Here is a 13,268-nt window from a genome sequence, read left to right as displayed (position 1 = left end):
ACAAAGTGGGTATGTTATTTTAAAACAGGGTTAATGTACATGCCCAACACAAATATCAGGAGACCTAACCCCAGTGCTGTTCAACTGTGTCAAAGTAAAACCAGTGGATATTTAAGCCAAGAGACTAAATATTAAGGCTGTAACTAATAAAGCTCAAGAAAGTGTTCAGTAACTTTTAAATACTATTTTCTGCTCCAGCAGATGCTAACACTCCATTATTATTAAGCCTTTTGCAAAGCCAACCTGGTTATTTAAAAAGGAATGTGAAACAATATTCAAGCTACCTTAATTTTAGGAACTGAAAATAAAAATCGGCATGTCATTTGATCACATGCAAATCGAGCACATAACAACAATAAACCCTTATCACTGAAAGATCTTATCTTCTTCCAAAATCCAGTTGAATAAAGTTATAGATGGATCACTCTTTTGAATGCCAGTGTCTATATTTGCAAAACTGATAGAGACAGGCAGGCCCTAGAGATCATGAAAACCTCAATTATCAGCATAGGAAAGAGAGACAGGTTTGCAATATCTCCGTATACCTTCTCTATGAAGTGCAAAGCGATGAACTTGTGTGACTCTTATTCTCTTCATGCAGTAAGAACTATGACAGAAAACCACTGTACTATGCACTCAATATCATCTGTATATACTTTTAGCCTTCAACAGCCCAAGGAAGTGTTAAGTCAGAAGGATGAAGAGAAAAAACTGACATTTAAATTCCTCCTTCTAAAGAACCAAATAAATAATTGAACTACAATAAATGCCCAACCCGCATCAGTTACAGAGAACTGCTGGAAAAAACCCCAAACAAGTTCACACAACTCATAGGCATCATTTAGATACAAACCTTAAATTTGCTGTAATAAAATAAATGCTAAATACTGTGAATATATATATATATCATACACACACACACACACACACACACACACACACACACTCACTCTCTCTCTCTCTCTCTCTCTCTTCCGTATACATCCCACCAAACTGGGAACTATTAGCTGTAATGAGGCAAATTAAATTAAAAACACTATTTTATAAGAAATTTAAAAACAATTATGTCTTTAAATTTCTACTTTCAATAGCATTTTGGGGGGAAAAAAGCAAGAACACAGTTGCTTTCTTCAAGAAGAAGACTCTTCCTTTGTTTCAGTTAGAACATTTAGTTTTGGGAAGCTGGGTGGACTAACAGTAAGTCACACAGCATACAAGCGTATTTCTGTGACACATTGTAAGAAAAGTAAAGTTTCATTTTAAGTGCAATAATTAAGTTTATAATCCTTACCAAGTGATTTTTATAAAATGTTTATTCTCTTAAATCCAAGGCATTCACAGAGTGTTAACACTTTAAATGTTTATCATTTCCACCAACTGCAGCATTATCTAAGTAAACCAAAATAAGCACTTTTATCATAGATGTAGTCAATGATTATTAATACTTTTTTTTTTTTTTCAAGGACCTAAACTTCCCCCAAATTTCAGCACAGGTAGTTTTATTGTATGTTTCATTCTAGTATATGATTTTAAAAAATAGTGTGTAGAAATGAATAGTTTCAAACTGCTTAAATATATTATATACCATGTTATCAATTCACCAAATCAAAAGCAACTGCCAAGCTGAATAATAAGTTACAAAGAAATGATAATTCTGGCTTGTACAGAAATGTGCAGTGTTTAGTTACCTACTAATACAAATCTCCAAAGCTTAACTTAGAGTTGGAAGATGAGTTTCACAGTAATGTAATTTTAACCTCCATTTACATTCATTTTAATATATTACTAAGATGTTTATTCTATGTCACAATGGTGCTTTCCAGTGTTCACAATTTACAGTTTCAATTTGTACATATGTAATTCACTAACATAAGGGACAGTTATTACCATTACAAACTATCCCTAAAAAGAAAACAAAACCCCACCTTACATAGAACTCTAAAAATGGTCTGACTTAAAACAGATTAATGCAACATGGTTTTAATATTTTAGCCATTTTCTAAACACCAGCATGTAAACTTGCCTACTTAATATGACAGCTACAACTTTATTCACTGAGAAAGTATGTATTAATTTTCTTCAACTATCTTTCTCACCTTAACTCAAAAATCTCATGACTTGCTGGTTCTGTTTCTGTGAATTTCAAACTGTATTTCTTTTTTTTTTTTGAGAAAGGGAAGGAAGAAGATGATAAAATATACTGTAAACAGAAAAAAGTTGCCCCCAAATTAAGTTTAAAAAAAAATTTTTTTTACTTCTACACTATTTAATACTTTAAGGATCAGTTACAATGTTTCATCTTTAACACACGAATAAATTACTGCAGGGTCAGTCTGACCTACCATTCTGGGATCTAAAATTCTAAACACGTGAACAGAAGAATAAACTACTTCAATGTTCAATTCGGAAATTTAAAACAGTTATATGATTTGACTAGACTGGTCAAGGCAGTTAGAAACATACAATTCTGTAGAATGGTGGTTATTTTGCTTTTGGGGGTGGGTAGTCAAAGAACAGAGAATAACAAATGAAGTAACAAAAAAACCTGTTTCCTATGGGGGGGGGCAGGAAATCACAAAGCAGTTTAAACCTCTGAAGTCCATTTGACCTATCCACTCAGATCTAAAACATATTTTTGATTTTCTGAATAACCCCCATTCTTTCCTTGAGTATCAAGCTGACTGATAGTCACATCTCTAAGTATAATCAGAGTTTAACAGCTTGTTCAGACTGAATTTCAAAATGGAAAAAAAAATCTACTCCAGTATTACATTCAGTTTGCAAATCATTTACTAACATGACAACAGATTTGGCTTCAATCACTCTTGCACACACTCACACCACAACAGGCACTCCAGCCACTGATCTGCTTTGCAACACAAGGCCATATAGGCAGAGATGGCATTCTCCAAGCCAAACTTTAAATAGATTAAAAAAAGTAATTTCTAATTTTACAGAAATGCTTCTTCAAAAAATATTTTCTCTCACTCCCTCATCTCCTATACTGAAGGATGTGTAATATGTTTTTTTCCCCAAGCTAAATCTGAACCCTCAAAATTGATTCTAGGCAGAAGATCTCTGCAAATTAAAATCAAAAACAAAAATAGAAAAATTATATTTTTATATATGTATACATATATATATATATATATTTATACTGATTGGAATCCTCCAGCATTTTAAAATCACTTTAGAGATGAATTTTGGGATTCTACTGCTCACAACTCCAAAATCCACAATGATTTAAGGACATAGACTTTTCTCCTGCTTCCTTCCTGGCTACCCCTTCCCCTCCAGAACAGTTCAATACAGCCACGGCTCAAGTTTTAATGGGAAGAGAGAGAAGTTTCTGAATAGTTTGTTTGTTTTACTTTGGTGATCTGGGTGGCACATATTGCTCTTTGCCATTACGTCGAGTCACTCCCTGAGGTATAGCCCTATGGCCAAACTGGCGTCTCTGTTCCCTGATTTTTCCAGCTGCTCCCCTGGGAATGGTATTGCCTCGGAAACCAGAATATTCCTTACTAGCCCTTGCTTCTGGCTTCTCATGTGATTTCTCAATGGACTTCTCAGGAGCTCCATTCTCTTCATTTTTGGTGGGAGACACTACATTGGAGCGAAGTTCTCGTAGTGGCTGCACAAGAACTGGAGATGGTTCTTTAGGGGGCTTCTGGCACACTTCAGCATAACTTAGCTTTCGGGGTTCCTTTGAAGTGAAGATAAGAAACAAACTTATGGTACACATTCTCTAAATAATAAGCTACAAAAAGGACAGTGTGAGGGGCACCTGGGTGGTTCAGTCAGTTGAGCGTCCAACTTCAGCTCAGGTCATGATCTCACGGTTTGGGAGTTCGAGCCCTGCATCAGGCTGTTATGACAGCTTGGAGCCTGGAGTCTAGTTTCGGATTCTGTGTTTCCCTCTCTCTCTGCCCTTCCCCTGCTCACGTTCTGTCTCTCTCTCAAAAATAAACATTAAAAAAAAAAAAAAAAAAAAAAAGGATAATGTGACCCATAAGAAAATCAGTAAGTTATTTATTTATTTATTTGTTTATTTTTTCGTAATGTTTATTTATTTATGAGAGGGTGCGTCAGGGGAGGGGCAGAGAGAGATGGAGACAGAGAATCCCAAGCAGGCTCCACACTGCCAGCACAGAGCCCAATGCAGGGCTCAAACTCACAAACTGTGAGATCATGACCTGAGCTGGATGCTTAACCCACTGAACCACCCAGGCACCCCAGTAAGTCATCTTCTAGGGAAGGGCAATAGGCAGTCTCATACACATTGCTATTAAAGTGTATTGGAACAATCTTAAAACAAAAACACAATAACTTCGCTGAAAATAATAAAATGCCTTGGCAATTTATGTAACAATAACTTCACTTGAGGAATTTATCTGAAGGATGTTCATGTCAGCATTGTTTACGGTGATGAAAAAAACTGGAAACAACCCTAAATGTCTAATAAGGAAGGACAGATTAAGTTAATAATGTACATTCATGTGATGAAATGAAATGATTCTATTCTGTCCTCCCTGGCTACAAAGAACCCTAAGATGGATTCCACGAGAATCTTAACAGCATCTGGGAACCAATAATGTATTAATAGAGGACTGATTAAGTCTTAATTACTTCATCGGAAAAAAATGGACAATAGGGGTGTTATGAGAATGGGATAAAGCATGTAAAAAGTCTTTAGCACTGGTCTTGGCATAGAGCAGGCTCTTCAGTAATTGGTAGCTGTCATTCTATTATTATTAAATAACAAAATAAACTCTTCTTAGCCTAGAAAAAAGGAACTATAACCAAACTGCAATTAGTTATATCAATGAATGAAAAGATTATACATAAATTTTGTGTTTTTCTCCTTGCTTTTCTGTATTTCCCTAATTATAAAAACAATTTCTGGAAACTGAATAAAAATAGGAGTGGCCCTCATAAGACTTGTTAATAAGCATTATAAAAAAAGAATTTCAAGGGGCTCAAAGCCTCTTTACACTAGCCCAAAAACAATACACTCATCATAATCTGAGTAAGAAAGAAGCTTCACTTAACTATAGGATGATCAGAAAAAAGCCATTAAAAAAACCCAGAATGAATAGTGACTTCCTCACTATCTCCCAAAGGCTAAAATTTCCTGTTTCTTCACAGTGATTTTAAATTCCTTTAGCTTCATTTGAGGCAGGCAGCCTCAATTTGGGCTATTTCCAATGACCCTACTCTAGCAAAGACTTATGCAGGAAACAAAAAAAAAAATCTCATTATTTAACCTATTATTTTTTTCTCACATACCAAACTCATCAAGTTACCTGTAGGGCCATAGCTACAGCTGCATTTATGTTACTATTACATGGTGAAGCACTATTTGTCCTTGATGGCTTTGTAGTACTTGGGGAAGAAACTGGTACAGTTGTCTGGTTGAGAACATCCTTCTGAACAGTGGAATCCTCTATAGGATCCTTTACTTGCTGAGTTGTGCTAAGGAAAAGAGAGCTTGATATTAGACTTAATACAGCACACAAAAACACCTAAGCAAATGATCAGAAGAAAAAGTAATCTCAATGTGGAAGATCTTCTATACTGAAACTGTACCTTAGTGCAGGAAGCTCAGCAGTACATGGAGGACTGGTACTCATACTGAGTTGCTGGGCAGAGGTGCAGTCTGTCTGTTCATCCTCTGCAGGCACTGGGCAACTAACTCTCAACTCTTCGTTATCCTTAAAGTAAAATCATATTTCAAAATTGATTTATATCGACACTTCTTCAAAGAAGATATACAAGTGGCCAATAAGCACATGAAAAGATGCTCAACTACCATCAGTTATTAGGCAAATGCAAATCAAAACCACAATGAGAAACCAACCATTTCACACTCACTAGGATGGCTATAATCAGTAAGACACACAATAACAAATGTTAGTGATGATATGGAGATAACTGGAACTCTCGTACACTGAGGGTGACAATGTACAATGGTGCGGTCATTTTGGAAAACAGTCTCACAGTTCCTCAAAAAGCTAAACATAGAGTTACCATGTGACCCAGCAGAATATATGTAAGAGAAAATACATGTCTACACAAAAACTTAATACACAAATGTTCATAGTAGCATTATTAGGTTTGGGTACAAACCTGAAAGCTCATCAACTGGTGAATGGATAAACAAATTGAGGTCTATCCCTATAATGGAACATTACAGTGCAATGAAAGGAAGTACGTACTGGTACACACTACCACAATGGATGAACCTTGAGGACATTATGCTATGTGAAATAAGCCAGTCACAAAAAGACAAATATTATATGATTCCACTTATATGAGATACCTCAAGTAGTCACATTCATACTAAGTAGAATGGTGGTTGACAGGGGCTGAGCAAAGGGGACAGAAGCAGGTAATGGGAACTGCTGTGTAAGGGTATAGTATTTTATTTATTATCTACTTCATTCAAATGTTTTTATTTTTAAGTAATCTCTACACCCAACATAGGGCTTGATCTCACAATCCAGAGGCCAAGAGTAGTACACTCTACCAACTGTCCCGGCCAGACACCCCCTACAGCATTTTATATTTACAAGATGAAGAGTCCTGGGGGTACGTGGGTGGCTCAGTTGGTTAAGCCTCTGACTTTGGCTCAGGTTATGATCTCACAGCTCGAGAGTTCGAGCCCCATTCGGGCTCTGTGCTGACAGCTCAGAGCCTGAAGCCTGCTTCTGATTCTGTGTCTCCCTCTACCCCTGCCCCTCCCCTGCTCATGCTCTGTCTCTCTCTCAAAAATAAACAAACATTAAAAAAAAAAAAACAAAAAAAAAAAAACAAGATGAAGAGTCCTAGAGATTAGAAGCACAACAATGCAAATGTACTTAACACAACTGAACAGTACACACTAAACAATGCTGAAGATGGTAAATTTTATATTTTATGTATTTTACTACAATTAAAAAAGAAAAACAGTAAGCCCTAGAAATTAAAATCGATTGATGCAATACAAATTTCAGCAGGTTTAAAGGTAACATTCAGAAAAACTTTGTAGAAAATATAGACAAATACAAAAATAAATATTAGGAAAGCCAAACAACAAAAATTAGAGATTCAACCTACAAGGTGCAATATCAAATTAAAAGTTCAAGAAAGAGAAAAAAAGGTGAAGAATTTATTAAAGACACAACACAGGGTGCTTGGGTGGCTCAGTCAGTTGAGTGTTCAACTTTGGCTCAGGGCATGATCTTGTGGTTCGTGGGTTTGAGACCCTCATCGGGCTTGCTACTGTCAGCACACAGCCTGCTTCGGATCCTCCGTATCCCTCCCTTCTCTCTCTACTCCTCCCCTGTTCATACTCTCTCTCAAAAATAAACAAACATGAAAAAAATACATAATACAGGAAAATTTTCTAGAAGGTAAGGACAAGTTTCCAGATTGAAAGGGTTTCCCAAGTATCCAGAGCAATGAATTAAAAAAAAAAAAAAAAAAAAAAAAAAAAGAGCCACAACAGGGTGCCTGGGTGGCTCAGTCAGTTGAGCATTTTGACTTTTATTTTGGCTCAGGTCATCTTCTCGTAGTTCATGAAATTGAGCCCCGTGATGGGCTTTGCACTGACAGAGTGGAACCTGGCTGGGATTCTCTATCCCTCTCTCTGCCCCTCCCCTGCTCACGCATACGGGTGCATGCTCTCTCCCTCAAAAAGAGAAAAAAAAGGAGCCATAGCAAGATACACCTTCATAAAATTTCATAGAATAGAAGGGTTAAATAAAAGATCCTAAAACCTCTAGAGAGGGAAAAAAGAGGTTACAGAACTATCAGGAATCAGAATGATAGATTTCTAAAAAGAATCTCTGGAAGACAGATCATTTCCTAAGCAAGATATAAAAAGAACAAACCATAAAATAAGATTAAGAACTTGTTTTCACTTACAAATACTAAAGACTGAAAACCATAGGTAGAAAACACACATAACTGACAAAGGATTAGTATACAAAATAAATTTTTTAAATTCCATGAATCTGCAAGATAAGAGATAACCCAACAAAGTACCAAATACTTGACTCTGCAAAAGAAGAAACTCAAACGGCCAAAATATGAAAAATTAAATTTTAAAAGATGCCCTACCACTCAGCAATTCCACTATGTAATACCCTTAAAATAGGGTCATGTATGGTTTGAACATTCATAGCATAATTGCTTATAATGTCAGACAGAAAGACAGCTCAAGTGTCCAATAGCAGAATAATGACATTCTTACAACAGAATACAACAATGCAAAATGAACTAGTCATCTGTATCAGCAGTGATGAATTTCACACAACAGAAGAATACATACAATTCCATTTATATTGTGTTCAAAACAGGCACAACGAACAGTATACTGTATATTAGGGGTTGACAAACCAAGGCTCACTGGCCAAATCTAGTTTATGACTTTTGTTGGTACGGCCTATGAACTAAGAGTGGTTTTTAAGTTTTTAGCATGCGGCCCACAAAGCTTAAAATATTTACTGTCTGGCCCAGCTCTACAGAAAAAATTTCCCAACCTGGAATGGTAAAACTATAAAGAAAAGCAAGAAAATTATTATTGCAAACTCAGGATGTTTATCTCTGATGGGGAGGAAGGGAAGGAATAGGAAGAATTATAAATAAAGGGGGAGACAGATGGCACTGCTAAGATGTTGGTGATGTTTAACGTCCACAATTGTGGGTTGGGATTACAAGGGGAGGCACACTTTATTATTCTTCTTCTTTAAAAATGTGTGTGTGTGAATCACACCTCAACAAATCTGAGAAGCCATCAACTGTAAAATGCACTATTATTTTATGGATTACTAAGAAAAAAACAATGCCACTTAAACTACAATAACTTTTAATTATAGGGCAGCCTGATTTTCAAAGGTGGAAAACATGAAAAAAATGTCTATCTCAAGACTGATTAAATAACTACAATATTGCACATTATTTTTTAAAAGGGAAGACAAAAAAATACCTTCAAAATTCCACAGGAAAATGATTTCTAATACAGAACTCTACACAAATAAGCTACTGATCAAATATGAGAACAGAAAAACATTTTCAGAACGCAAGATCTCAAGAAACATACTAAAACCCATTTATTCAGGAAGCTCAGGAAGATGTGACCCACCATAATACAGGAAGGTAAAACAAGATTAAGAAAAAGAGAGGATGCAACAAAAGAGACTAAGGAAAATTCCCAGGATGATGATGGCAAAAGAAAGCCCTAGCTACAGGATTGTGCATTCTGCAGCCAGCCACTGAGAGTACAAGAAGGAGAAATAATAGCAATTTTCTGAACTGAAGTTCAGTTATGAAAAAAATATGTAATATTGAGATGTGACTTACAAATGATGTCATATCCTAATATAAGTGGCAATGTTTTTACTTTCTTAGTGACACTAAAATAACGGGGCATCTTACAATGGATGGTATCCCAGATATGACGCAGTACAATATACAGGGAAGATGAGAGAAGTATGTTGGTTTAAGAGAACTAAATCCTCAGCTTCTAGAATGGGAAGTTAATAGACATTGAAAATTGGAATGTCAAGAAACAGCAGTATATTGGAATGTCTGGCTGGTTGTCAGGGGAGCATGTGATTCTTAATCTTGGGGTCATGAATTCTAGCCCCACACTGGGTGTAGAGATTACTTAAAAAGAAGAAGGAAAAGAGATATCAGTATATGTTATGTGGGGAAAACAATAGAAGAAAAAGCTAGAGTTGAAGTGGTTGCAGGGAACTACTATCTATTTTTCATTATAAGCCTAGATATACTATGTACGTGCACACTATGAGATAAAAATGAAAATTGAATTAAGAAGAAAAAGGGAAGAAAATGAGAAATCTGTGTGGTGTAAGGATTTTACCATAGGAAGAGGTCTATACTCAAAAATATTTTAGGATGGGGCAGCCCAATCTTTTGACATCAACTCTCCACTATTGGAAAGCCTGAGTTTAGCAAACTAACTTAGGATCCCTTTACATCATTGGCTAATTACAGGCACTTCACACAAACACCACTTTCCATCAGCTTGCATCAATTAGTTCTACCAAGCTGAACTGATACAAAGACATGCAAAAATGAAGCAACATTTTATTGGCCTGTGCAGCTTTATCATAAATCTTTTAATAATACTCAACGTGTGCTGAAAATCCCATGAATAAAAACTGCCAGAAATACATATTAGGTGCAAATAAAATTTTAAATAATAACTCTGGAAACAAAGGCTGACTATGGTCCCATAAGGTAAAAGACTGATGCTTCAGTGTTTACCTTTTCTTTGTAGACACCTTTAACAACATCAGACATCCTACTCTCCAAAACAAGTTCACCTGGAGTTCTTGATGAACTTCCAGGTAAAGGAGGAAAATTTGAGGCTAATAAATCAAACTTTGGCGTTGGAGCCTTTGCTTCAGCTGATGAAGACTGGGGTCTCTAAAAGACACAAATCATAAAACAGGTCACATGCCAATCTCATTCTCTAATCCTGTACCACAGAAGCTAAAAGCTGCAAGGAAACAAAATTCTAAAGCACAGAACTGTTCGTTCTCCTATAAATTCTTGGCTTCTCATTTCAGTTGAGCTCTCGTTTTTCTTTATCAATCCTACTTACCTTTAGTCAACTCCCTCTCTTGTTTCTCTTGCAAACTCTGCTACACTCCATAAGCCTTTTTTTTTAAATTAAAGTTTATGTATTTTGAGAGAGTGTGTGTGCATGTGTGGGGGAAGGGCAGAGAGAGAGAATCCCAAGCAGGCTCCACACTATCAGCACAGAACCCAGCGTGGGGCTAGATCTCACAACCGGGCTAGATCTCACAACCGTGAGATCATGACCTGAACCAAAACCGAGTAGGATGCTTAACCAACTTAGCTACCCAGGCGCCCCACACTCCATAAGCCTTTTAACCAATCTCTGCTATTTGCTTTCTAAATTTGCAGTAACTTCCTTAAAAACAAAAACCTATTTACCTATAGTCTCAAGAGAGAACAATATCCTTTCTTGAAAATCTGATCTGCCCTTCCACCCACCACCCTATATATACCCTCTGGCAAGACTCTCACTTGTACTTCCTCTACTTTCTATTTCCTCACCTTTGTACTCATCACCACTAAGACTGCTTTGACAAATCATCAAAGTCTTCCACAATGCAAAAGCTGACAGATTCCCCCCCCCCCCAACGTAGCACCTGGTATGGTAAATATTCTCTCCTTTGGGAGCTCCTTCATTCCTCCCTTAGTTTCTGTGATACCTCTTCCTCCCAATTCTCAGATCTCACAATCATGTGTTTGTCTCTCTCTACCCACGCCTTTTGACGCTCTTAGTTTCTATGTGGTTACTATTCTTTTCACTTCCATACTCTCCCTGTGGGATAGCAATTATACATGGCTTCAGCTACTACCTATATGCAAACAATCTTTCAAAAATTTTTTTCTCAAATTTTTTTTGACTTTAGTTAACATAACCTATTGGTTTAAGGAGTAGAATTCAGTGAGCCTTACAACAATCTTTTTCACTTTGGGGGACTTTCTGGCTACACACCACTGAAAACTCACCAAAACTCATTGAATTGTACATACACTTTCAATATGTTCAACCTAGACCTTTACCTGAAACCTAAACATCCATTTGTCTACCAGCCATTTCTACTCAGATTTTGGATACTTCAAAGAGCAAAATAAATAATCTCACTCTTTAGCACAAAGCTACTATGTTCTCAAAGTTCCATTCTTGACCATTCCTCTATTTAAATCACTCTCTCTGCAGAGTCCTTTGAATGATATCATCTACCCTTATGATCTCAAATACTTTGTGTAAGCTTACAAATCCTAAATTTTATCTCTAGCTAAAACCTCCTTCCTGCACACAAAGGCACCTCCACTCTGCCTGTCCTACTGGAGAACATGTTTGTCTCCTTTTTCTTCACCCCAAACTTCAGTCCTCAATGTGGGTATTTTCAACATATTAAATGGACTTTGAAACTAATCTCCCTCTCCTCCATTGTTTAGGGTCATCTGAGGATTCATGTGGACTGCTGCAAGTTGTTGCCATTCACGGCTGTTCATGGTATACAGAAAGCTATAACAAAAAACAGTACTGTTTTAAAAGGTGTACAGTTTTCCCTAAGGACTATTCTGTGTTACAATGCAATACATTTTCTTCTTTGAAAATACTTATCTTTTCACTACTTATATATATGTAATATGCTTGTACATATATTACATGTACCCTATAAACTATATATATAAAATTCACTACTTACACATTTAAAATAAGCATCATACCACAAATTTATGATTTATCTGTAAACTCTAGGCAGGGTTTTCTTGAAACCTCTGTGTGTTCCTGTATCATTCCGATTCCTCAACTCCTTTTGCTCCCAGTTAAGAAATGGCAAACATTTCCCATGAACAGATCATAAAAAAATTAAAACATGATTAATTTAAAGCTAGGTAAGTCAAAATTCAAATAAAAACATGTCTAGGGGTGCCTGGTGGCTCTGGTGGTTAAGTGTCTGACTCTTGGTTTTGACTCAGGTCATGATCTCACGGTTGTGGGATCGAGCCCTGTGTCAGGCTCCGTACTAGGCCTGGAGTCTGCTCTCTCTCCCACTCCCTCTGCTCCTCCATTGCTCAGGCTCTCTCTCAAAAAATAACAAAACATGTCTACAACTATAAAAACTTTTCAGATTTGTAAGTAGTTTAGAAGATTAGTGGATAGAAGAATAAGCAGAAGGTAGAAAATTGCCCCCAAGTGACAATAAACAGTTTAAGTTTCCAACACCATCCAGAGACCTTTAAAGGTGAAGGATGTACTTTATCAAAAAAAAAAGTTGGCAAAAAATCATATATTTGTAGGGCTATCGATAAATAAAACTTTTTTTTCAGTTTCTGTCCGAGTGAAAATTGGCACAACCCCTAAAGAAAGCTGTAAGTTGGCAGCAACTAACTGAATTGTGACCCAGAAATCTCTAGAAAGGGATTCTCCTTCGTATGTTATTGAACACACAGGAAATGATGGCTGTAAACTACTTAAATGTCCATTAATAAACTAATAAAGTTTCCATTGATTATTTTCATTTTTTGATTTTTAAACCATGTGAATATATTAGGGATTCAAGTAGTTTTTAAAACACATGAGCAACATAGACCAAATCCCTAGCTATACATGTGCTTTAAGGTCAGGGAGTGGCAGTCATAGTAGGTATTTTAGGGTCAAAGCACAGGTTCTATTTACCTTTGCCTAATAAATACTATATTCAAAAAAA

The 13,268-nt window shown here is 36.4% G+C and overlaps 1 protein-coding gene across 12 annotated transcripts in view; it reads right to left on the bottom strand.

Moving 5' to 3' along the window:
- Positions 1-1,295: 1,295 nt before the first annotated feature.
- LARP4 (La ribonucleoprotein 4) overlaps positions 1,296-13,268 on the bottom strand; it is a 66,650-nt gene continuing 54,677 nt past the window's right edge. For 10 of the 12 annotated variants that reach the window (XM_007073014.3, XM_015542078.2, XM_042992267.1 and 7 more), the window contains 4 exons: positions 10,276-10,437; positions 5,590-5,714; positions 5,307-5,475; positions 1,296-3,706 (listed from right to left, as the gene is read on the bottom strand). In XM_007073014.3, the coding sequence (XP_007073076.1) occupies positions 3,368-3,706; positions 5,307-5,475; positions 5,590-5,714; positions 10,276-10,437 (795 nt within the window). In that variant the 3' untranslated portion in view covers positions 1,296-3,367. The remainder of the gene's footprint in view (positions 3,707-5,306; positions 5,476-5,589; positions 5,715-10,275; positions 10,438-13,268) is intronic. The other 2 variants (XM_007073017.3, XM_007073018.3) reach the window with 1 other exon arrangement.

The sequence above is a fragment of the Panthera tigris genome, chromosome B4, assembly GCF_018350195.1.
Source record: "Panthera tigris isolate Pti1 chromosome B4, P.tigris_Pti1_mat1.1, whole genome shotgun sequence".
Taxonomy (NCBI): domain Eukaryota; kingdom Metazoa; phylum Chordata; class Mammalia; order Carnivora; family Felidae; genus Panthera; species Panthera tigris.
This window is presented reverse-complemented; position numbering and strand designations above follow the sequence as displayed.